The sequence below is a fragment of the Embiotoca jacksoni genome, unplaced genomic scaffold (genome assembly GCF_022577435.1).
Source record: "Embiotoca jacksoni isolate LCO1_2020_lvr unplaced genomic scaffold, fEmbJac1.0.p SCAF_64, whole genome shotgun sequence".
In the NCBI taxonomy this organism is placed as follows: domain Eukaryota; kingdom Metazoa; phylum Chordata; class Actinopteri; family Embiotocidae; genus Embiotoca; species Embiotoca jacksoni.
The window spans coordinates 1,605,495-1,627,994 of NW_027185419.1; the positions used below are offsets into that span (position 1 = coordinate 1,605,495).

The 22,500-nt window shown below is 47.4% G+C and overlaps 3 protein-coding genes across 4 annotated transcripts in view; 1 reads left to right on the forward strand and 2 right to left on the reverse strand.

The window, feature by feature from the left end:
- The window catches only part of plekhg4 (pleckstrin homology domain containing, family G (with RhoGef domain) member 4), a 34,640-nt gene extending 34,035 nt beyond the window's left edge, over window positions 1–605 (forward strand). Inside the window, exons 23-25 of the mRNA XM_069175105.1 lie at window positions 1–77; window positions 247–308; window positions 397–605. The exon at window positions 1–77 is cut by the window's left edge and continues 111 nt beyond it. Of these exons, the coding sequence (XP_069031206.1) occupies window positions 1–77; window positions 247–285 (116 nt within the window). The 3' untranslated portion in view covers window positions 286–308; window positions 397–605. The remainder of the gene's footprint in view (window positions 78–246; window positions 309–396) is intronic.
- Window positions 606–1,619: 1,014 nt separating this feature from the next.
- LOC138213854 (ras-related protein Rab-8B) lies at window positions 1,620–7,347 on the reverse strand. 2 transcript variants are annotated; one of them, XM_069175167.1, is made up of 8 exons: window positions 7,085–7,347; window positions 4,799–4,859; window positions 4,509–4,569; window positions 4,321–4,398; window positions 4,138–4,227; window positions 3,509–3,574; window positions 3,384–3,434; window positions 1,620–3,137 (listed from the first exon to the last, which is right to left on the reverse strand). In XM_069175167.1, exons 1-8 carry the CDS (start codon window positions 7,206–7,208, stop codon window positions 3,048–3,050), a joined length of 621 nt encoding a protein of 206 aa, XP_069031268.1. In that variant the 5' UTR covers window positions 7,209–7,347; the 3' UTR covers window positions 1,620–3,047. The 2 variants fall into 2 exon arrangements, with proteins under 2 accessions (XP_069031268.1, XP_069031269.1); XM_069175168.1 differs by lacking the exon at window positions 4,138–4,227.
- Window positions 7,348–8,459: 1,112 nt separating this feature from the next.
- emilin1b (elastin microfibril interfacer 1b) overlaps window positions 8,460–22,500 on the reverse strand; it is a 19,491-nt gene continuing 5,450 nt past the window's right edge. Inside the window, exons 2-15 of the mRNA XM_069175190.1 lie at window positions 18,256–18,381; window positions 17,913–18,142; window positions 17,568–17,824; window positions 17,277–17,435; window positions 16,636–17,203; window positions 16,165–16,280; window positions 15,731–16,076; window positions 14,720–14,995; window positions 14,374–14,622; window positions 14,052–14,243; window positions 12,863–12,970; window positions 12,385–12,402; window positions 12,158–12,292; window positions 8,460–11,537 (exon numbers count right to left, since the gene is read on the reverse strand). Of these exons, the coding sequence (XP_069031291.1) occupies window positions 11,215–11,537; window positions 12,158–12,292; window positions 12,385–12,402; window positions 12,863–12,970; window positions 14,052–14,243; window positions 14,374–14,622; window positions 14,720–14,995; window positions 15,731–16,076; window positions 16,165–16,280; window positions 16,636–17,203; window positions 17,277–17,435; window positions 17,568–17,824; window positions 17,913–18,142; window positions 18,256–18,381 (3,103 nt within the window). The 3' untranslated portion in view covers window positions 8,460–11,214. The remainder of the gene's footprint in view (window positions 11,538–12,157; window positions 12,293–12,384; window positions 12,403–12,862; window positions 12,971–14,051; window positions 14,244–14,373; window positions 14,623–14,719; window positions 14,996–15,730; window positions 16,077–16,164; window positions 16,281–16,635; window positions 17,204–17,276; window positions 17,436–17,567; window positions 17,825–17,912; window positions 18,143–18,255; window positions 18,382–22,500) is intronic.

Sequence of the window (22,500 nt, forward strand, 5' to 3'; positions counted from 1 at the left end):
TCAGCCAGCCCTCCTCCTCCTCCTCCTCCTCCTCATCCTCCAACAAACGCCGCCTCAACAGCCGCTTCGACTCAGCTGTGAGTGAACGGAGTGTTTTTAACTGAGGGGGTTCCACGGACACGCCTCACCTGTTCACGTGTTCACGTGTTCTCTGTGGTCACGTGTTCACGTGTTCTCTGTGGTCACCTGTTCACGTGTTCACGTGTTCTCTGTGGTCACCTGTTCACATTCTGTGTTTGTTCTCAGAAAGCAGCGTCAGTCATCGGCCCGGCAACCATCGTGTGATCAGCTCCCTGATGGATCCCTCTGTAAGTCAGACATTCATGTCCAGCAGCTTCATACATGTTCCCGTGTTCATGTATGACATTAATGACCTGCGGTAGTTTCTGTCCTCAGGTTTGTTTCCTTCGACCGTCTGAAGCCGTTTGTAAATAGTTGATGTTTGCGTCCTCCCGGCTGATCCAGTCAGTCTGCTAGCAGCTCGTTCCATCTGTGGGGAGGACGTGTGTGTGTGTGAGCTGACCAGCCGCACACGTGTGTAAATATGAACCGTCACCGAGCGTGTGCTTTTCTTACCCGAACAATAAACCTGAGTTTGTTCAAAACACGAGTCAGCGTCATGTGTCACCAACAACACGCCATTAAAACGCCAACAACACGCCGGTAAAATGCCAGAGCTGCAGTTTGCGGCTCCACCAGCAGGCGGCGACATTCAGCCCCAGAGAGTTTAGATGTGGAGATCAGCTAAACAGGAGGCAACAAGATGGAGGACCGGACTTCGACCAGCAGGTGGAGACAGAGAGGAGCGTCTTTATGTAACCTGGGGTTCAGTGGGCGGAGTCATCCTCCAGGTGAGTGTTTCAGTTTAAGCTGCAGAGATGTTAAACTTCAGGTGTGTTAAAACTCTCCTTCTGACCAGCTGCAGGTGGGCGGAGCCAAAACCACTCGCACCGAAAGCAGGTCCTGAAACCGGCGCCGCTCTCCGATGGATCCGGTAAGTTATCAATATTTACTTCTCTGAACTTCAGATGCATCGATCGTCTTTCGTTGAGGTTGCGTCTGATTGGCTGCAGCAGATGTTTGAATAAAGATCTTAAACGAGTCCGACATTAAAACACTTTAAAAACACCGTGAATAAATAAAATTATAATTTATCTTCATTAAAAGGAAATGAGAGGAAGGAGGCGGAGTCTCGTTAAAGCTAATTTAAACCTCGTGTAAGAAACGAAGCCGAGATGGAAACCCGGATTACAGCTGGTTCGATCGATTCAGATTTATAAAAAAGACTTTACGCAAACAGGAAGTGTTCGGTTACGTTGCCGTGGATACGTTTTTCTGTTTGTTTCCATTTTAGCGAGTTCAAACTTTTTTCTTCCTGGTTTATTGACACAATTCTTTACTTCTGATTGGACGAATCGTGACTCGTTAACGATCTTCACTTCAGCGTGTTGAACAAAAGATAAAAAAACAAAAACAGGAACAACTGCTGACTATTCCAGTGAATTTCACAATAAAAGTCTCTGATCTTTGTGTGATTCGTCTGCAGGCCTTTTCACACCAAGAGCTTCTTTATCTTTATTGTTAACGGAAAAACGGATCAATAACCTTCAACTCAAGAGTCACAAATATAAAACGTGTTTATTAAAAAAAACCTTTTCTTCATGACGATGTGAAAAGGCTTTTAATCTGAAAGTTACGTAAAAAAATAAACTCAAGAGGAAGACGCCGTCTTCGTGATCTTCCTCCTCTTCCTCACCGGATCGAAACGTCTGATTATCTGTTGTGGCAGGCGGCCAATCAGAGCTCAGTAACACAAACCAGACAGGAAGCAACAGTTTTTGCATAGCGAGTTACAAAAGTGCTGAAAATCAAAACAACACAATGAGTTTATAAACAAACAAACAATGAGATTCCGTGTCACACAACAAAAAATAAACACTGATCAGACTGTAAACAAAGATGGCGTTAGCAGTCATTAGCCCCGCCCCCTCCATGTTTCTATTCCGTTAAGTCATCAATTGATTGTTGGATGCTATAAAAAGGACGAACGTGTTGATGATTGACAGCTGCTCTGAATAAAACCGTTTGTTTAATTAACCGTGTGGGCGGGGCAGTGGGCGGGGCAGTGGGCGGGGCCTCAATGCCACATCTCCACCCAACAGCTTCTAACAGTCTGTTGCTGTGATGCGTCGGCCATCTTTGTTTACGGTCGGTGGTGACAGGAAGTGACGTAACACTTCTGCAGGAGGCTGTAAACAGAACACACTTTAACACATGCAGCCGCTGAGCGCCGCCTCCGATTGGACGCTCGGCTGCGATCAATAATCTGAACTGGAGCTGCAGCGACCAATCGATCAGCTGATAACTTTTTTTTTTTCAGAGCAGTTATTAAATGTTTTGTTTTCAGCTTCTAAACTGAAACAAATCTTTCAATCAGCTGATCGATTGATCGGTAGTCAGCTGCACATGAAAACACTGAAACACTGAAGAGCAATTTCCTCTAAAAAGTTTCAAAATAAAAGCACGCTTGCTGTTAAACGGTTATATATATATAAAAAAAAAAAACTAAAAAAACCCGAACTTTCTTCTTTGGTGGTGTTTTAATTAAAACTGTGATGTCATCGCTTCCTGTTTTTGTTTTTTTTTACCACCGAAGAAAGTCTGATTTGTTTTTTCTTATTTTTGGATGCAACATTTCTAAACGTCGTTATATATTTATGATAGAAGTCTTTTTTTTAAGGAACACAATCATTTCAGTGTTTAATAAAGTTTTTCTTTTTTCTTTTTTTTTTACAAGTGAATAATTCTTTTAAAGGTAAAATATAAAACTTTCATTTTTTTGAATTAAAATAAACTCTTAAGACATTTCAGTGATGCGTTCGCTGCCCAGCAGGGGGCACGCTCGTTTCCTCCCTTGTCAATTATTAATTTAAGCGCTGATTGTTTCCTGTATAATCTTGTGTCCACAGGTTGGTCCTGCTGTCCTGCTGCAGGAGGGAGGGGGCGGGGCAAGGAGGAGGGGGAGGTGGCCTGAGCAGAGGCTCCGCCTACAGCAGCGAGCACCTGAACAGGCTCTTCTTGGAGCGGGACTCTGTGATCTTGACCGGCCCTCCTCCACCGGGCGGGTTGGTGTCGTTCTGCAGACACACAGAAGGTCAAAGGTCACAGACATCATTTTACAACTTTAAGGTTTAACTGTCACATTTTATTGTTCTGTTGATTTTTAAATCTTAATTTTTTTCTTTATTTTTAAGTTTTGAGTGACAGCTCCGAGGAAACTACAGAGAAGCTTCCATAACTGAAACTCCGCCCTCCTTGGCCTCAGCTCTGCGTCGTCATGGATACGAGGATGTCACTGCACACCTGGAAACGGGGTGACTCACCATCTTCCTGTTGAGCCGCGTCATGATGTCTCTAGCCAGAGTTAAGAACCCCTGCAGAGGGAAACATCCATCAATCAATCAGACCGTCCATCAATCGGACCGTCCATCAGTCAATCAGGACTCACCTCCTCCACGTTGATGCTGGACTTGGCGCTGGTCTCCAGGAACTTGATCCCGTAGTCGATGGCGAGCTGAAGAAGAGATGTTAAACACTTCCTGTTTACTGATGGACTGTTTATATTTTAGTAGAAGAAAAAGATGACAGCAATGATGTGACGGCAATCAATCAATCAATTAGTCAATACAAACTGCTTTCGCATAGTCTGAGTGTATTACTGTGTTTCTGATTGATTCCGTGATCAATAACATATCAATAACGTGTCAATAACGTGTCAATAACGTGATCAATAACGTATCAATAACGTGTCAATAACGTGATCAATAACGTGTCAATAACGTGATCAATAACGTGTCAATAACGTGTCAATAACGTGATCAATAACGTGTCAATAACGTGTCAATAACGTGATCAATAACATGATCAATAACGTATCAATAACGTGATCAATAACGTGATCAATAACGTGTCAATAACGTATCAATAACGTGATCAATAACGTATCAATAACGTGTCAATAACGTATCAATAAAGTGTCAATAACGTATCAATAACGTATCAATAACGTATCAATAACGTGATCAATAACGTGATCAATAACGTGTCAATAACGTGATCAATAACGTGATCAATAACCTTCTCTCCTCTCTCTTTGGAAACTTGTCTCTTGTCGTTCATGTCACACTTGTTTCCCAGAACCATCCGCTCCACATCAGAGGACGCATGCTGCACAAACAAACAAACAAACAAACAAACAAACAAACAAATCAATAACACCAAGGTAAAGATGTCATGTGACGTGAAGGGGGCGTGGCCGACCTCCTCGATGTTGCGTATCCAGTTCCTGATGTTGTCGAAGGACTTCTCGTTGGTGATGTCGTACACCAGCATGATGCCCTGCGGCGGGAACAGGAAGTGACATCAGCACAAAACGTGGCGCGTCGGTGCAGACTGACACACGAGCTGTCCAATAGCAGAAGGGACAGCGGGGAGGGGGCGTGTCTTACCATGGCTCCTCTGTAGTAGGCCGTGGTAATGGTCCTGAACCGCTCCTGACCTGCCGTGTCCCTGCAGGGATACAGAACCACTTCAGGACACTACCCACAATGCACCGGGGCTGACCGTGAAAACAGGAAGGGTAGTCGCTTAGGTGCCCGTGGACTACGACTCCCAGGGTGCATTTCACCGGCAAACAGACAGCTTCAGGCTGCTCCTGGTTAAAACCTGAAGTTTCTGATCGTCACGGCAGCAGCAGCTGAGGCTCATGGGTAATGTAGTGTTTTCTGACTGAACTCACCAGATCTGAAGTTTGATCTTCTTCCCGTCGAGCTCCACGGTTCGGATCTTAAAGTCGATTCCTGGAACCGAAACAGAAACACGGATCAGCGCCGAGCCTGCAGGGTGGTGCGTTCACTGTCCAGTTCACTGCCGGTCCGTAAGGTGGTGCGTTCACTGCCGGTCCGTAAGGTGGTCACTGGCTGTAGTTAGCTCCACCCAGCTGGGAGCAGGGGGTGTTGAACCTGAGGGTGTGAGGTGCGTTTGTTTTCGCTGCTCTGTGTGTTAATCTGTCATCTGACTGGGTGGAGGGGGGGAGGGGGAGAGGGAGAGGGGGAGGGAGAGGGAGAGGGGGAGAGGGAGAGGGGGAGAGGGAGGGGGAGGGGGAGAGGGGGAGAGGGAGGGGGAGAGGGAGAGGGAGGGGGGGAGAGGGGAGGGGGAGGGGGAGAGGGAGAGGGAGAGGGGGAGAGGGAGAGGGGGAGAGGGAGGGGGAGAGGGAGAGGGAGAGGGAGAGGGGGAGAGGGAGAGGGGGAGAGGGAGGGGGAGAGGGAGAGGGGGAGAGGGGGAGGGGGAGAGGGAGAGGGAGAGGGGGAGGGGGAGGGGGAGAGGGGGAGAGGGAGGGGGAGAGGGAGAGGGAGAGGGGGAGAGGGAGAGGGGGAGAGGGAGGGGGAGGGGGAGAGGGAGAGGGAGAGGGGGAGAGGGAGAGGGGGAGAGGGAGGGGGAGAGGGAGAGGGGGAGAGGGGGAGGGGGAGAGGGAGAGGGAGAGGGGGAGGGGGAGGGGGAGAGGGGGAGAGGGAGGGGGAGAGGGAGAGGGAGGGGGGGAGAGGGAGAGGGGGAGGGGGAGAGGGGGAGAGGGGTGCCCAGCTGAAGGGGAAGTTAGAGGTATTTATAACGAGCGCTCCTTCCTGCCAGCGAGCCTCACCCGACGCACTTCCTGTTCAGATCCCCGACCCGGACTGTAGAGGTCTGAGGCTCGGACCTCCACCTAAACCCCACCCTCCTCAGCTTAGACCCCACCCTCCTCAGCTTAGACCCCACCCTCCTCACTCTAACCCCACCTGACCTGGACCTCACCAGGTCAGTAAAGTTCTGTCGTTCTCCTCCTGAGAACTGAGCTGGTCGTCATGGAGACAGATGTTGTGATTCAGACACTCAGAGGTCAGCTGACTCCCACCACACCGTCCAACAGTGCGTCCTCTGTCCTCTGTCCTCTGTCCCAGTGCTGCAGCATTGGATTGTGGGAACTCGTGTAACATTCATGCAGCAGAGACCGGAGCCTCCGCGATGCATTCAGGTGCCGTCGTAAAACCCAGCTGTGCCTGTTAAAGCACCGTTTACAGCGTGAATCCTGATTGGCTGAGCACATCCCAACAACAACAAACAACAGCTGGTTTTAATCTGGACCATCAGAGACAGGAAGGCCACCAGAACCAGAACCTGAACCTGAACCAGAACCTGAACCTGAACAAGAACCCGAACCAGAATCAGAACCTGAACAAGAACCCAAACCCGAACCAGAACCAGAACCCGAACCTGAATAAGAACCCGAACCAGAATCAGAACCTGAACCTGAACAAGAACCCGAACCAGAACCAGAACCTGAACCCGAACCTGAATAAGAACCCGAACCAGAATCAGAACCTGAACAAGAACCCAAACCCGAACCAGAATCAGAACCCGAACCAGAACCTGAACCTGAATAAGAACCCGAACCAGAATCAGAACCTGAACAAGAACCAGAACCAGAACCTGAACAAGAACCCGAACCTGAACCAGCAGATGAGTCAGCTGCTTCTATTATTTGATGTGATTGTACTGAACAAGTAACGTTTTATTGTATTTATTTAGCAGACGAGGAACTAAACTCCCACCAGAGGGCGCTGTTCGTCTCTATGACGACAACAACAAAACAAACTTATACTTCAACAATGACACGTCACAACTCGTGAACTCTGACCTTTCGGGACATTCAGAGGTCGTTGCCACCACCAGAGGGCGCCGTTCAGGTCACCGGTTGTTGTTGTTATTATTGTTGTTGTGATTATTACTGCTGTTATTGTTAGTATTATCGATGTTGTTTGTTGTTATGATTGATAATCAATCAGCTGATCGATTCGATCAGAACGTGTCTCACTGGGGTCAAAGGTCACCTGACACCCACCCATACCGGAACACTTTCGCTTTCAGCAGCCATTAGCTTGTAGCCCGGGGGGGGGGGGGGCTGAAGGCCCGCGGGGGCCGCCGGTCCACCGGTGGGATCCGGTCCACCGGGGAGGAGCCGGTCCACCGGAAGCAGCAGCGGACTCACCGATGGTGGAGATGAAGGTGGTGTTGAAGGCGTCCTCGCTGAACCGGAACAGCAGGCAGGTCTTCCCGACGCCGCTGTCACCGATCAGCAGCAGCTTGAACAGGTAGTCGTACGTCTTCGCCATGGCGCCGCCGTCCGTCCCGGTGTCCGGTAAACCTCCGCTGGGCTCACTGGGAGCTCTGCTGCTGGACCGGCTTCTGGACCGGGTTCTGGACCGGGTTCTGCCGAGGCGGGAGCGACGAAGAAACAGGAAACGGCTTCAAGCTACCCGGAATGCACCGCGCCCACATCCGGGGCGGGCCTTTCAGAATAAAACACTCCTCTTTTTCTTCCACTCACGAACTTGCCGAGTTTCTTTATTTATAACATCTGATGATAAACAGCTGAAGAACACGAGAAGAAAATAAAACTACAAATAAAATAATTAAATCTTTCTCAGCAAGCTAAAAAGATTTAATCGTAGATTCATATTTGATGAATGTCTGATGAAGAGCTGCCTTTGAATTCACTGGTTTGAATAATGTCACAGAAAAGTCCGTTTTACCAAAATATGTTCAACAAAACATGTTTAATGAAATGAGAATATTATGATGAGTTGTTTTTATAAACTGGGTTGTTGTTTGACAATTTATTATGAATAAACTGCTTTTAATTAATACTTACTTCAGCTGTGTAATTATAGTTTTCACGTGAAATTATTTGGATATTTTCTGTGAATATTAAAATTGAAAATCTTTTCATTATTTGAATCATCAGTGCAATAATCTTGTGTGAATATTTGTGTTATTGTTTTGTGTCTTATTTCGATATGAGGCTGAAGAGTTGCAGCAGCTCCTGCAGTTTTATGGTTTTATGAAACTGATTTTGTTTGTGTTTGTGATTTTTTTGTTGCCGTTTTCTCTGGTTTTCCTCGTTCATCACAGGATCAATAAAATCAGTTATCAGTAGAATAAACAGTATGTTTAGGAGATCAAATACTGGATAATTCAGATATATATGGAGGAAATAATAATTAAACATCTGAGAAAACAAACATCAACAGAAGACTTCCTCTCTCAACTCTGTGATGGAAAAAAACACTGACTTTTATTTCATATTTAGTATGTCATCCTGTACTATATATAGCACGTCATCTAAAATATGATATAAAAGTCAAACTATAGCGTGTCGTCTAAAATGTCAAACCAACAACAGTAATTCCAAAATAAATAATTTAAATCAAATTTAAATTGATGAGAAAAAAAATCAAACATTATCAAATAATTAAAATGAAACGCTGCAAACATTCACGAATCTTCACAACTGCACTAATGACTTAAATTTCATTTTTATTTAAAATGTTTATGAAAAGTATTCAATGTAATAAAACCAAAAAGTTTTCAGATTCAATAAAACCCAGAAACTCAAATATATACGATGTAAGAATGTAAAAATAATGACTGATGGAGAAAAAGATCTGCAGACACTGTTTTCTTTTGATAGTATTAAATGTTTGTTTCTCCATCATGTAAACTGGTGAAGTCAAATTAAATATTTTTAAATTACTCACCCATGTTGATTGACAGCTCGGCCCTTCAAGTAAAAGCAAAGAAAATAGATGGAACATATCCAAAAATAAATAAACAAATGAAATGAAAACGCTTTCTTTAACATTTTGTTATTTCTCCATATTTTCGTAATTCATTTATTGTTATATTTATTTCTCTTTATATTTCAACACTTTTTTTTTTTTTACAGTTTTATCTGCGAATGTCCGTCTGATGGCCGTTTAACAAATTACAACCAAGCCACAGATGAGTCTCTGAATGAAGGGACACAGAAGGAGTCACATGATTGTATTTCTCCAGCTGGATGAAAACATCTGGATCCAGCTGTGTTTCCTGTCTCAGAAGCTCTGATCTGAGAGTTTGGTGCTTTGTGCCGAGCGACTTTGTGTATTTACTGGTTTCAAAGTTAAATCAGCATCAGGCTCTAATCATTAAAACTCGTCCCTGTTCGAAGAGCACGTCGCCACGGTTACCGCCATCCCACCGAGCAACTCTGAGGATGTATTTCACGACTCCAGCTGTGTTTGGAGCTCGTCGTCCGACCTCCACCCTGCTTCACCGCTGCCGTCAGCACATCTGGAAACAGCTGTCTGCTGTGAGAAGGCTCTTTACAAACATCAGCACTTTTACTTCATTTATTATTTATTCTCATGTTTAACATAAAAAAAAATAAAAAACATTCTCGATGTGACGTCGTCTCAGTCAGAACAGGAAAACACATCCTGATTTTTAGGAAGCTGCAGAGCAGCCAGCCTTTTTAGAGTCACGGCGTCACGTGTTGCCGTGGCAACTATCTGTCACAGTCGGACGATGCGACATCATCAATGACAGACGACCAGGCGATCGATAACGGCGACATCGACACATTTTGTCTTCGTTCAACCGACTCGACTGTCGAGAAACACGACGAGCTCCTGACCGAAGATCTGAACACGAAGCTACGACGTTCAGAACCGCGGTTCTCCGAGCTCGAAGTTCTGACTAAATACGGTTTAATTTGTTCTGTTTTTAACATCATTAAATAGGAAGTAACAGTGCATTAATATCTGTTGGGGGGGGGGGGGTGATCTCTGTAACCCCGCCCTCAGGACAAACACTGCTAAAGGTTTCCGATAATCGACCGATCATCAGGATGTTTGTTCACATTGTTGGCTGCGGCCTGCAGGGGGCGCCGTAACTCCTCACCTCACCAGTTTCCAGAGCAGGACAGGTAGGGGTCAGAGGTCATGTGACATCATCAGATCATATCAGAGGCAGAAAAAACATTCCCGGAGCATCTTGTGATGCCATCTTTTTTTCTTCGGGCCCACCTCCTGTAGGGTTCGTCGCAGATCTTATGGTGCGTTCATGAACAACAAGAACGTGGGAAAGTTCCGACCTCCGAGTGGAAGAATCCTCGTGAGTCGAACTGGGGAGGCGGGGCGTCGTGACGATGACGAGGTCGTCGGTTACGTCTCTGAGCAGGAACCAGGAAGTGGAACGTTCCAAAAAACGGGAAACCTTTCAGGTTGAACGGCGTCGTTTAGGGATCTATCGCCTCTTTCAGGGATTAAACAATAAAAATCTTCAGCCTGACATGTTTTTTTCATGCCGAGTCGGGATGCTGCCTTGAAACGGGTCGTGTTCACGAGAAGGATTTAAAATAAACAGCGCCCTCTTGTGGCGGTCATGACTTCAGGTCAGGTGGAAGTTAGTTTATAATTGGATGTAAATCCAAAAATGAAGAGCAGTCAAACACTCTCCGAACTCTCTGACCGCTCCACAGATTTTGTCTTTTTAGTTGTACGATTAGTTTTTCTTTTGTAGTTGAAGATGTTTGAGGAAAACGTCGACGTCTCCGGTTCCGTTTGAAGGCAGCATCAGAGGAGCGCGTCCACACCGTCCGCTTGAGTTCTGTTTTGTTTGTTTCAATACGGTTACCATGGTTAAAGCTGTCTCCGTCCTTGAGTGTGGTTACCATGGTTACAGGCGTTGCTGTGTTGTGTGGCAGGTTCATGTTAAAGGCTCAGCGTCGCTTCTGGTCCGCCGTGACAACAGACCGACTCAGCTAGCGTTAGCATTAGCATCACATCTTGTTTCCTAAGCAACAGACGCAGAACATTACCGACAGTCAACATTTTTTTAGCGTAACACGCAGAACGTTAACGTAGGATGCAGAACATTAGCGACAGATGCAGAACGTTAGCGTAAGTCACAGTACGTTCCTGAACGTGAGGAGCTTCGTATTAACGGGAGAACTTCGGGTCAAACAGAGAAAGTTTTACTACTTTTTCCACCGAGGCTGCAGAAGAACACTTTATATTAGTTTCTGTTTGCTTTGTATTTCGTCACAGTTCCCGTCTTGAAACGTTTGTTTTGTTGTAGTTTTGTCTTTGTTGTGTAAAACAGGTCGTCATCGAATATGTTTTTTTAACACTTGTCATTTCATTTAAAACATTTTTTTTTTTTTTTTGCTGAGCTGTCAGAGAGGCGGAGCCAGCCGGACAGTGTGTACACGCCTCAGCCGTGAAAGGCCTCTCTAGAGTCCAATCGAAGGACATCTTTAATCCTTGCTCCTCGTCTGTCAGGCGTCGCCCCGAGACGTCACATGTCCTCGTACAGCAGCACGCCGTTGAAGACGGTGAGCGGCTCCACAGAGTGCGCCAGTTTTCCCGTCACCAGGTCGATGCACACCGTGTCACGGGTCTGCAGCGGCAGGATGATGCTGAAGACGGCCAGAGAGCCCGGTGTGATTTTGGCCTCGGCCACCGGGTTGTTCTCCAGGCCTTCGGGCTGGTAGCCTCCGGAGTCCACCCGGGCCATGCCGTAGTTGGACTTCGACAGGACCGCCTCGATCTTCTCGTTCCTGTGACCCGTCAGAACGGCGCTGAAGTAGTAATGTCCATCTACGGGGGCGGTGAAGATACCTGAAGGGAACACAACCGCAGTGTGAAAAGCTCAGATCAAACTCAGCTGGAGGGTCCGTCGGTACAGTGAGTTCCTGAACGCAGCACCAGGAGGAAGCAAAAACACTCACGAGTAATGCTGCATTCAAATGTTGGAACTCAAAATTTTCTAGAAGAAGAGTTCACGAGTTGTGACGTGTTTGTTTCCAGAAAGGTCAGAGGTCACAGAGGTTCACGTCTGTTTGGATGTTCAGCTGATATCTTGTAGTTTCAGTCACGTAGAGTTTGTCTTCGTAACTTAGATAATATTCTATGTCTGAGGAACATGTTGATCTTCTTTTCCCTCTGACTCTTAGTATTTCCTGTTAACTTTATAAACTGTTAGCCTCTGTAGCTTCTAGACGCCCTCCATGTTGTTTTTTACAACTTAACCACTTGAACACCAAACACACGGTGCTCACGACTTCCCGTATCGTAACCACGAGCTCGCCAGTTCCATTTGAACGCAGCATTTGTATTCCGAGTGTCGTCTCTTGATCAACATCATCACTGAGTTCAACACGTTAACGTGACCGCCGGTAACATGAACATTTGTGATGTCACCATGGAAACCTGAAGCTGGAGCAGAGTTTGGCGCTCACCTGTTCTCGGGTCGTAGAAGTCTCCTTTATTGACGAGGATCTTGTCAAAGACAATGGTTCCCGCCCGGTCCACCGGGACAGTGAGGGCGGCGGAGAAGGACAATCTGGGGACGTGAGCGTCAACACCCGGAAGACCTGAACGGACACAAAGAACGAGACGGTGAAGCAGCAACGAACAGGTGAACGAATCGAACACGCCTCGGCTGTTTCTCAGAAGAAGGACGTACCTATCTCACCTTTGGGACCTGAAAGAAAAACAAGAGCAGCTGTTAGAGAAGCAGAAGAAGCAGGCAGCAGTCTGTAACAGAGGAAGCCTCCAATGAAACTCAAGAGTTCCTCCAGACTTTTCACAGAATTTAATTGAGCTTTTATTGTGGAAAATGCAAAGTGCTGCTTTTGACACAACTCATCCCAAAGATTTGATTACAAACTCTGGAACAAGTCATTGGGATCAAAGGAACTAATCAGATCTATCACATAGATTTCAGTTTGTTCTTCCCGGTGTTTCTGGAGTTCCTCAGGGTTCTGTACTCGGTCCGATATCACCAGGAAACTTCCATCATTATGCAGATGACACTAAGTTCTATCTTTTATATGAAACCAGACGAAATAAATCAGTTAGTGTCTAAAATACAGAACACATTTTTGGTTCTTCCTCTTTAACATTACGGCGGTGTGTATAATGTAATAAAACATTTATCCTACCGGGAAAACCGCGGGTGCCACTTTCTCCTGGTCGTCCAGGAGCTCCAGGGGGCCCCCGGGAGCCCGCGGTGCCCCTCTCTCCTGGTGGTCCCGGGGGTCCGGGCACACCTGTGCGATACAATCAACCAACAGACATTTAGTCGTCCTCACCTGTGGAAACTTTCACGTCTAATGATGCATCTGAGCGACGCCCCGAACAGAAAACAAAAAAAGTCCAGGGATTCTACCCATCATCCCCTCTGGTTGGTGATATCATTAGCCGTGTTAGCACATTAGCAGCTAGCTGAGCTAAAATGTTTCCAATTTTTCTAACTCATCAGAACAAAACACCAAAAACAGAAATCAGGACGTTAGCCGAGGTTACACGATGTTGTGGTTATTACTGTTATCGCCATTAATAGACACGATCCGAACACAGGTCAAAGGTTAAACATCTCACTGGATTTTAGACGAGGTTTTGGGGCCTGTCAATCAAACAGACACGCCCCCAAAAACAGGTCTTCTTGAATCTTCTTTTCTAATGAATGAGGGATTATTTTCAGATGGACCTCCAGAAAACTAATAAGAAGGAGTGACTTTAGCTAACAACACCGAGATAACTGATGGACACATTTTATTCACTTTGGATTTGATGAGAGAAGTTGAATGGGAGTCTATGGAGCCGGAGGCTTTTTGGAGCCGACCTCTAGTGGCACTCGCTGGTATTGCAGCTGAAGACATTTCTGCATCGGAACCATTTTACAGACCTGGAAGTTGTGAACACTTTTAGAAACAGTCTGTGGGTGCAGGCAAGTTTTTGGTATATGTGGGCGGGGCCTACTGTCCAAATATGGTCAATTCGGGTTTAAATTTGACAGACTTGGAGCTGTGTTTTTTTTTTATAATTTTTTTTTTTTTTTTATCTGTTTCCCTCTTCGGCTCTGCAGTTAGTGAGTTAATTAAAAGAGACACGAGTTCAAACCTCTGCTGAGCAGCACCGGGCCTAAAAAACAACAACGCAGCATCAGCACACTTTCTGAGAGCTGCAGGTCACGAAGCGCAGAATCACTGTTCAGTAAATACGAGCAGCACCCGGTTCGTCCTGCAGGGGGCAGAAACGGACTGAAACACGTCAGTCTCTGCTTCCTGTTTGTCCCTCTGCGGTACGAACGTGTTCCTGCAGAGAGAAGAAGAAACAGAAAGTGCTCACTCGTCAGGTCGTTCTTCGAGAAGCTCTGCAGGTCCCGGAGGACCTGGTTCAGACTCTGGTTCAGGTTCTTCATCCTGCTGTGGACGTCGTCCTGGTCCTTCTGGACAAAGTCCAGGAGTCCTCCGTGATGGATGACCGACGCATTCAGACTGGAGACACACGTCCACAGGCTGGACACGTGTTGGTTCAGTCCTGAGGACGGAGACATGAAAACAGAAGGAGACATTATAAGAACGGGACAGACCGGGACACGGGACAGACTGGGACACGGGACATACAGACATGATCTAGAGGACAAACGTCCCGTTAAAGTGAAGCGGACCTTCCTTGATCTTGTGGACGGACTCTGAGACGCCGTCCAGCCGGCCGCAGACTCCCTCCAGCTTGGACAGCCTCTTCTCCAGCCCGTCTCCGGACCTCTTGCAGTCACCCATCTCCACCACCAGGGTGTTCTCGAAGCGCCGGACATCTCGGTCCACACCGTCCAGGCGGTCCCGGCTGTCCTCGATGTGCTCCGTCACCTCCTGCTGGATCTTGTCCAGCTCCGAGATGATCTTGTCCTTGGTGTTTCCTGGGGACGGGGTGAGAGACGGGGTGAGAGACGAGGTGAGAGATGGGATGAGAGACGGAGCGGCGGCGGACGGCGGCGGCGGCGGAGCGTGGCTCACCGAGGTCGGTGATGACGCTGCCGTGTTTCTGCACCGTGTGCTCGAGGCCCTTCAGCGTGTCGTTGATGGAGCTGAAGGTCAAGACGACCTCGGACAGTTCGCCCTGAAGAGTCTTCAGCTGGTTGTTGTTGACGGAGCCTCCGATCACACTGTGGCCGTCCAGAGGCTTCTCAGTGTCCAGCCGTGGTCCGTGTCCACCGGAACCAGCGGAACCAGCGGAACCAGCGGAACCAGTGGAACCAGTGGAACCAGCGGAACCAGTGGAACCACCACCTACTGAAGGTTTTAGTTTGCAAATTACTTTAATCATCTGTTTACCGGTTGCTCCATCACACAAGGAGGTCATGTAAACACATATTAAATAAAAACAATAGACCAAAGACAACATATACACCATGAACTGTGTTCACAGACGATGGTTTTCACAAGTGTTCCTGAGCCCATGCAGTGATTTCCACTCCAGAATAGTGTGTTTTTAATGCAGTGCTGCCTGAGGGCCCGAAGATCACCACCATCCAATATTGGTTTCCAGCCTTGTCCCTTGTGTTCAGAGATTTCTCCAGATTCTCTGAATCTTTTAATGATATTATGAACCGTAGACGATGAAATCCACTAATTCTTTGTAGTTTTACGTTGAGGAACATTATTCTTAGATTGTTGCCAAGGTAACCTAATTAGTTGTCAGATGATCAAGCAGGTGTTTCTTTTAGCGTTACAAACCTTTTCCAGTCTTTTGTTGCTCCTGTTCCAACTTTTTTTAAACATGTTGCTGCCATCAAATCCAAAATGAGCAGATATTTTTCATAAAACAATGAAATACAAAGTTTTAACATTTGATATGTTGTCTTTGGTCTATTTTCAATTAAAGTTTACATGATTTCTAAATCCTAACATTTTACACGTCACAACTTTGAAGAAACAGGGTTGTAGAACAGAAGGAAGGACGGGTTAGCAGCCCTTACCAAGGGGGGCGGGGTTTAAGTGAAACTTCATCTGATTGGTAGATCTGACCTGTGGGCGTGTCCGGACCGGCTTTACATTGGACGGTGCACCTCCTGACGTCGTCTCGCAGCAGACGAAGGTCGTCCTGCAGGTGCGAGCAGGTCTGGGAGCAGCCGTCTCCGTCCAGTCCTCCGCCCGCGTCCAGTCTGATCTGGATCCTGTTGATCTGGTTCTGCATGTGCCCCAGTGCATCCTGGGAGTGGTTCTTCAGCCTCCGCAGCTCGTCCTCCAGCTTCCTGCACAGCTCGCAGTCGTGGCCCAGCGTCTCCACCTCCGTCACGATGCGGTTGAAGTGCTCGCCGTGGTCGCCCGTCAGAGCCTTGATCTTACGGACGTCGTGGCTCAGATCCACGACCTGGACGACGGTTCCCACGGTAACGTTATTCACGCATAAATGTTTTATTTGCATTAAGTGAGACGGGAAGTTTTAAATTTGAACTCACCTTGTCGTACAGAGAGTCTCCGGACACCGACAGGTCTTTAAGCCGAGTGTTGAAATGTCGGATCTGATCCTCGTTGTCAACGACTCTCCACTCCAGAGACTTCTCCGTCCGGTTCTCTCGTTTTCCTCCCGTCCACAGCAGTACTCCTCCTCCTTCTCCTCCTCCTCCTCCTTCTCCTCCCACCCCTCCCAACCTTCCTCCTCCTCCTCCCACTGTTCCCCGACTTCCTCCTCCATCTCCTCTGCCAACTCCTCCTTCTCCTCCTCCCTCTCCACCTGTTCCCCCCCTTCCTCCTCCTTCTCCTCCTCCCTCTCCACCTGTTCCCCCCCTTCCTCCTCCCTCTCCTCCTGTTCCCCACCTTCCTCCTCCATTTCCTCTGCCAACTCCTCCTTCTCCTCCTCCCGCTCCACCTGTTCCCCCCCCTTCCTCTTCCTTCTCCTCCGTCTCCTCCTGTTCCCCACCTTCCTCCACCTCCTCCATCTCCTCCTCCTCCTGTTCCCCTTCCTCCTCCTCCTCCCTCAGATCCCTCACAATGACACTCCTCCAGCCTCCTGGTGATGATGGAGGTTTTGTTGTCCAGGTCTGAGAGCCTCCTGCCGTGATCTCCCTTCACCTGCTGCACCTCCATCTCCACGTCGGTGATCCTGAAGGCCTGGTCCTCGATGCGGTCCAGGAGCGCCGTCCTGAGGTCGCCCAGTTCTCGGTCGATGTGGTCCTTCAGGTCGTCCGGACCTCCTCCTTCACCTCCTCCTCCTCCTCTGGACCCGCCGTCACCACCGGTTCCGCTCAGCTCCTTCTCCAGGCGGTTCCGCAAAACGTCGAAGTTCTCCGAGGACGAGCTGATCTTGCGCTCGGCGTCGGTGACGCGGTCCTGGAGGTCAGTGACGGAGCCGCAGCAGCTCTGCGACCGCAGCACCTCCCGCCGCAGCGCGTCCACCGCCTGCCGGTTCTGGAGGTCCAATGCGCTCAGCTGCTTCTCCAGAGCTCGGATCCTCTCCTGGTCCTCCTGCTGCTGCCGGCGCAGATCCTCCACGCCGGCCTGCAGACACACGGCCGGGAGTTCAACACGGAAGTCGGGACGGAAACGACAGATTTTGATGAGTGACTGATACCTGACAGGAGGAGCAGGACAGCGACACTCTCCTCTCCAGCTCCCTCAGGATCTCCTCCTTCAGCGAGGTCAGTCCTCCTCCGGTCGCGCCTCCTTCCAGGTCATTTCCTTTCCCGTTCACCAGGTGGTTGTTGATGCTGACCAGCGTTTTATCGTGAGCCTGTCGGAGGAGAAACACGTCAACATTCATACGATTATGATCCGGTTCTGATCCGGTTCTGTTCCGGTTCTGTTCCGGTTCTGATCTGGTTCTGTTCCGGTTCTGATCCGGTTGTGATCTGGACTGACTCACCTGTGTGCGGTTGTCCAGTTGGTCCAGTTTGGTCTGGATGCTGTGGATCGTCTCTTTGATCTCTGGCTGAGCAGCGTCGGCAGGGTTTCTTCCTCCTCCTCCTCCTCCTCCTCCTCCTCCTGCTCCTCCGCTTAAGCCCGGTTTGCCGCCCTCCTGCTGGAAGCGCTCGTTCATGGTGGACTGGAGGTCCTGCAGGTTCTTTGTCAGACTCTGGATCTTCTCCTCCAGCTGCCTCATCTTCTCAGTGTCCACTCCTCCTGGAGGGGACAGAAAGAGGCGGGGCTTAACACCTGAGACAGGAAGTTACATCATCTGATGAATGACTGTAACTGAGGGTCCACTCACCGCTGTGTCCTCCAGTCTGTCCGGATCCAGAACTACCGCCACCATAACCATGACCTCCTCCTCCCCCTCCCTGTCCGGGCTGAGGTCTAGAGGAGGAGATCTGGGTTCCAGCTCCACCAACCGGACCGACGTTGCAGTCCGCTCCGCTGTAACCGTGGCAACACTTCCACTCCATCTCCGTCACCATCTTGTAGGCGACTTTGTAGCGCGGCCGCATGTAGGTCCGGTACCTGCAGGGGACCCAACAGAACCGGGATCAGAACCGGGTGTGTTGTGTATATGTGTGTTTGTCGTGTGTATGTTGTGTTGTTGTGTATTTGTTGTGTGTTTGTTGTGTACTCACACCACCACCCGGCTGCACTGCCCGCTCCCCCAGCTGCAGGGATGATAATCGGGCTTCACGTATGTTTCGACTCCGTCCTCGACCACGCAGCTCACCGTCTTCGTGACCACGAACGCACACCAGTTCCTGTGAGACACACAAACACAACAACAACACAGGCATACTTTTAAAGTGCTGCCACACACACACACACACACACACACACACACACACACACACACACACACACACACACACACTCACACACACACACACACACACACACACACGGAACAGCGCAGAGACGTGAGAACAACACGCGTGTGGTGTGTTAATGCAACACTGAAGGCTTTTATTTTGACATCTGTACAAGCAACTTTTGTTGTGAAACTCCCGGACAGAATCAACCAATCAGATCGCTCGATGCACAGAAGAGGGGGCGTGGCACGAGGAGGTGTCACTGTTACTTTCTTCAAGTTAAACCTGCACTTGGCAGCCTCTCCTGGTTTTCTACTTCCTGTTGGTCAGCTACAGCTTTAACACCAGACATCTGCTCGGGGTCGCCCGAGGTCGCACTGAGCGCGTGCAGATGTTTCTGAGCGCGTGCAGATGTTTCCGAGCGCCGCTGCTACGGCACACTGCCAGACGATTTTCAAACAAACAGTGTCTTTAAACCTGCACGTTGAAGAGGCATTTCCTTTTTTCCTGCACAGCTGATTTCTTTCTGTTGAAAGACTTTTATTTTAAAATTTCAGTGTTTTTCACACATTTATTTTGAAGGCTGAGGTCGACTGAATTCTTGAAACACGTGAAGCTCAAACTGACATGTTTTTGGGCACAAACTGAACGTACGAGTGTGACCCTGAAACACCTGCAGAGTACGGAGAGAAATTAGGGTCAAAATAGTCACATGTTATATGAAATGATCCACAAATAAAACAATAACGTGTGTATGACGATTTGTGTGTAATGTTTGTGTTCAAACGTCCGGTTCTTGACATTGTTTGGTGTTTAAATGTGCGTCCTTTCAGGGAACTCGTGTGTAATTCAAAAGAGTGAAATATGGTTTCAATAATCTGCTGCGTGTTCTTCTATAACAAATACTATACAACAAGTAGCTCCGCCCCCAGAGATCTGATTGGTCAACTCATCATGACATCACACCCTGCTCATCACTAGAAATATCTCGTATCTTTGTTCATCAGATATCTTTGTTCATCAGACATCTTTGTTCATCAGATATCTTTGTTCATCAGATATCTTTGTTCATCAGACATCTTTGTTCATCAGATATCTTTGTTCATCAGATATCTTTGTTCATCAGATATCTTTGTTCCAACCAGACTGAGCTAGCTGATCAGTTTAGTGTTTCTATGTTCTGTATTTATTCAGTTGGAGACTAGAAGTCCTCTCTGTTGCTAGGTGGTTGCTAAGGGTCGGACTACTTCCTGGAGTTGTAAATATTACATACGTAAGAGGCGTCTGATTGTTTTCTGGTTGTTAGTCCTACCTCGTGTTGCCATTAAAATGGAGATGGCACTAAAAACGTTAAAGAACAACTTCGAGTGTGACATTGTTTAAACAAGCGTTCAAATATGTCAAACATTTTGAATTTAATTTCAATCCGTAGAAAAAAACATCGTCTGCACATTTTCGCTGTCAAACTGATTTCTGTTAAAAACTTCCTGCAGCTTCGTTCATGAAACACGGTGACACATTCGTTGTGTGTGTGTGTGTGTGTGTGTGTGTGTGTGTGTGTGTGTGTGTGTGTGTGTCATTGTGGGTATAATCTCATGAAATGCTCCGCGCGTGGTGCTGAAGTCATCAGTTTGTGATGGAGATGAATGTGTGTCTGTATCGGCCATGTTGGATCACACACCCTCTTTGTGTTAAAATCGAGTTCTGATGATTTCTTTTCTCTGGAATCCAGAACGAAGAGCAGAAACGAAGAAAGCGTCTCCACGTCTGCTGTTTCACCGAGGAGGTGATAAGACCAAGAACTCAAGATATAAAAAATACAACAAAAGAGCTGCAAACACAACCCTGGTTCCATTTCTTTATAAATAAATATATGCTTCTTTTGAATTGGATGGCAGCAAAATACTGTAAAAGTTGTGTAACGCAAAAAAAACCAGGTGGTAGAAATCACTGCATGGGCTCAGGAACACTTGTGAAAACCATCGTCTGTGAACACAGTTCATCGCTGCGTCCACAAATGATGTTAAAACTCTCCAAAGAAGAAACCAGATAGAAACATGATCCACAAACACCGCCGCCTTCTCTGGACCGAGATCATTGAAGATGGACTGAGGTGAAGTGGACAACTGTCCTGAGGTCTGATGGATCACAATCTGAGATTCTGTTTGGAAATCATGGACGCTGCATCCTCCAGGTTAAAGAGGAGAGGGACCATCCAGCTTGTTATCAGCTCAGTTCTAAAGCCAGCATCTGTGATGGTACAGGATGCATTAGTGCACATGGCATGGGTAGCTTGAACATCTGGAAGGAAGCATTAATGCTGAATGATATATTCAGGTTTTGGAGCAACATATGCTGCCATCCAGACAACGTCTCTTTCAGGGAAGGTCTTGTTTATTTCAGCAGAACAACGTCCAACCACATTCTGCACGTATTCCAACAGCATGGTTCTCTAGTAGAAGAGTCCGCTGATAAACTGGCCTCCTGCGGTCCACACCTGTCAATCATTGAAAACATCTGGAGCATCAGGACATGAACAATACAACAAAGGAGACCCTGAACTGTTGAGCAGCTGAAATCCTATATCAGGCAAGAATGGGACCACATTTCACTTTCTAAACTCCAGAAACTGGTCTCCTCAGTTCCTAAAGGTTTCCAGAGTGTTGTTAAAAGAAGAGTTGATGCAGCTCAGTGGTGAACATGATCCTGGAACAACTTTATAGAGACGTGCTGCTGCCATAAAAAAACAGTAAAATATCTCAGTTTCAACATGTGATTTGTTGTCTTTTTTCTCGTCGTGTGTCTCGTTGACTAGAATCTCTCCGTCCTGCTTGTTTCTAACAGTCGACTGTTTCTGAGCCAAAAACCAGCAGATGATGCAGAGTTGAAACAGTTTTTCCTCCACAGACAACGACGGATCCTCGTCTTCTTCAGACGAAGAATGTAAAAGTGTTCACCCTCCACCCTCGATAAAAGCATGCTGTAATGTTCGAAACACGAGTGACATCAGACACACGAACACCAAATGATTGTTTCAGTCTCCCATGGTGCATTTCAGCCTCAAGCAGCCAATCAGGGCGCTTCACAGTAACAATCGAGACGAAGTCAAAACTCCACCGAGAAAACGGTCCCGAAAATTAAATTCAGAAACCACGACGACGTGTTTTCATCTGGTCTGAACTCCCGACACAAACCAGCCAAAGCTTCACCATCTGTGACCTTTGACCTCCAGCTGGCTGACAGCCAGGTCGGAGTTAAAGAGGAATCGCTGCGACTGACAGTCTGGATTCAACAAACCGGCCGAGCTTCTCTTTGAAGGAAAATGACACCCAATTTATAAACCAGGAGACAAACAGGTCTGTTTGAAAAAAGGGGGCGGAGTCTCCTCTCAGACCGCCAGCTTCTGATATTCAACATGTGTGAGTTAAAAGGTAGCTCCGTGTGAGCATCGGCCAATCAGAGAGCAGGATTCTATGGAGATGTACATTTGGTTTTTTTTGGCAGATTTTGAGACAAATTCAGAGTCGACAGCTCACTGGACCAGAGTCCATAGAGAAAAGTTAAGATTTACTGTCTGCAGGATACACACACACACACACACACACACACACACACACACACACACTCTCACACACACACACACACACACACACACACACACACACACACACACACACACACACACACACACACATATGGAGTGATGTCACTCTACAGGAAATGAGTAATTCGGGCGTTTGTTTCAGTTCGTTGCTGATGACATCACAGCTGCTGCTCAGCCAAAAGGAGGAGGCTGAGTGTGTGTGTGTGTGTGTGTGTGTGTGTGTGTGTGTGTGTGTGTCTACAGCTGAACTTTTGTCTGTTTCCACTTCCTTATTCTGAAGTTTTTTTTCCTTTAAACTGACTCATTTATTTCAGACAGCATCACAGCAGCTGTTGTTGGTCGAATCATAAATAAATAATTATAATAATTAAAAAAATGTGTGAGAGGTCGAGCTCAGATCATTAAATGAAATGAACCTGAACAGACGGAGGAGGCCACGCCCATTTTTAATCAGAACAAATCAC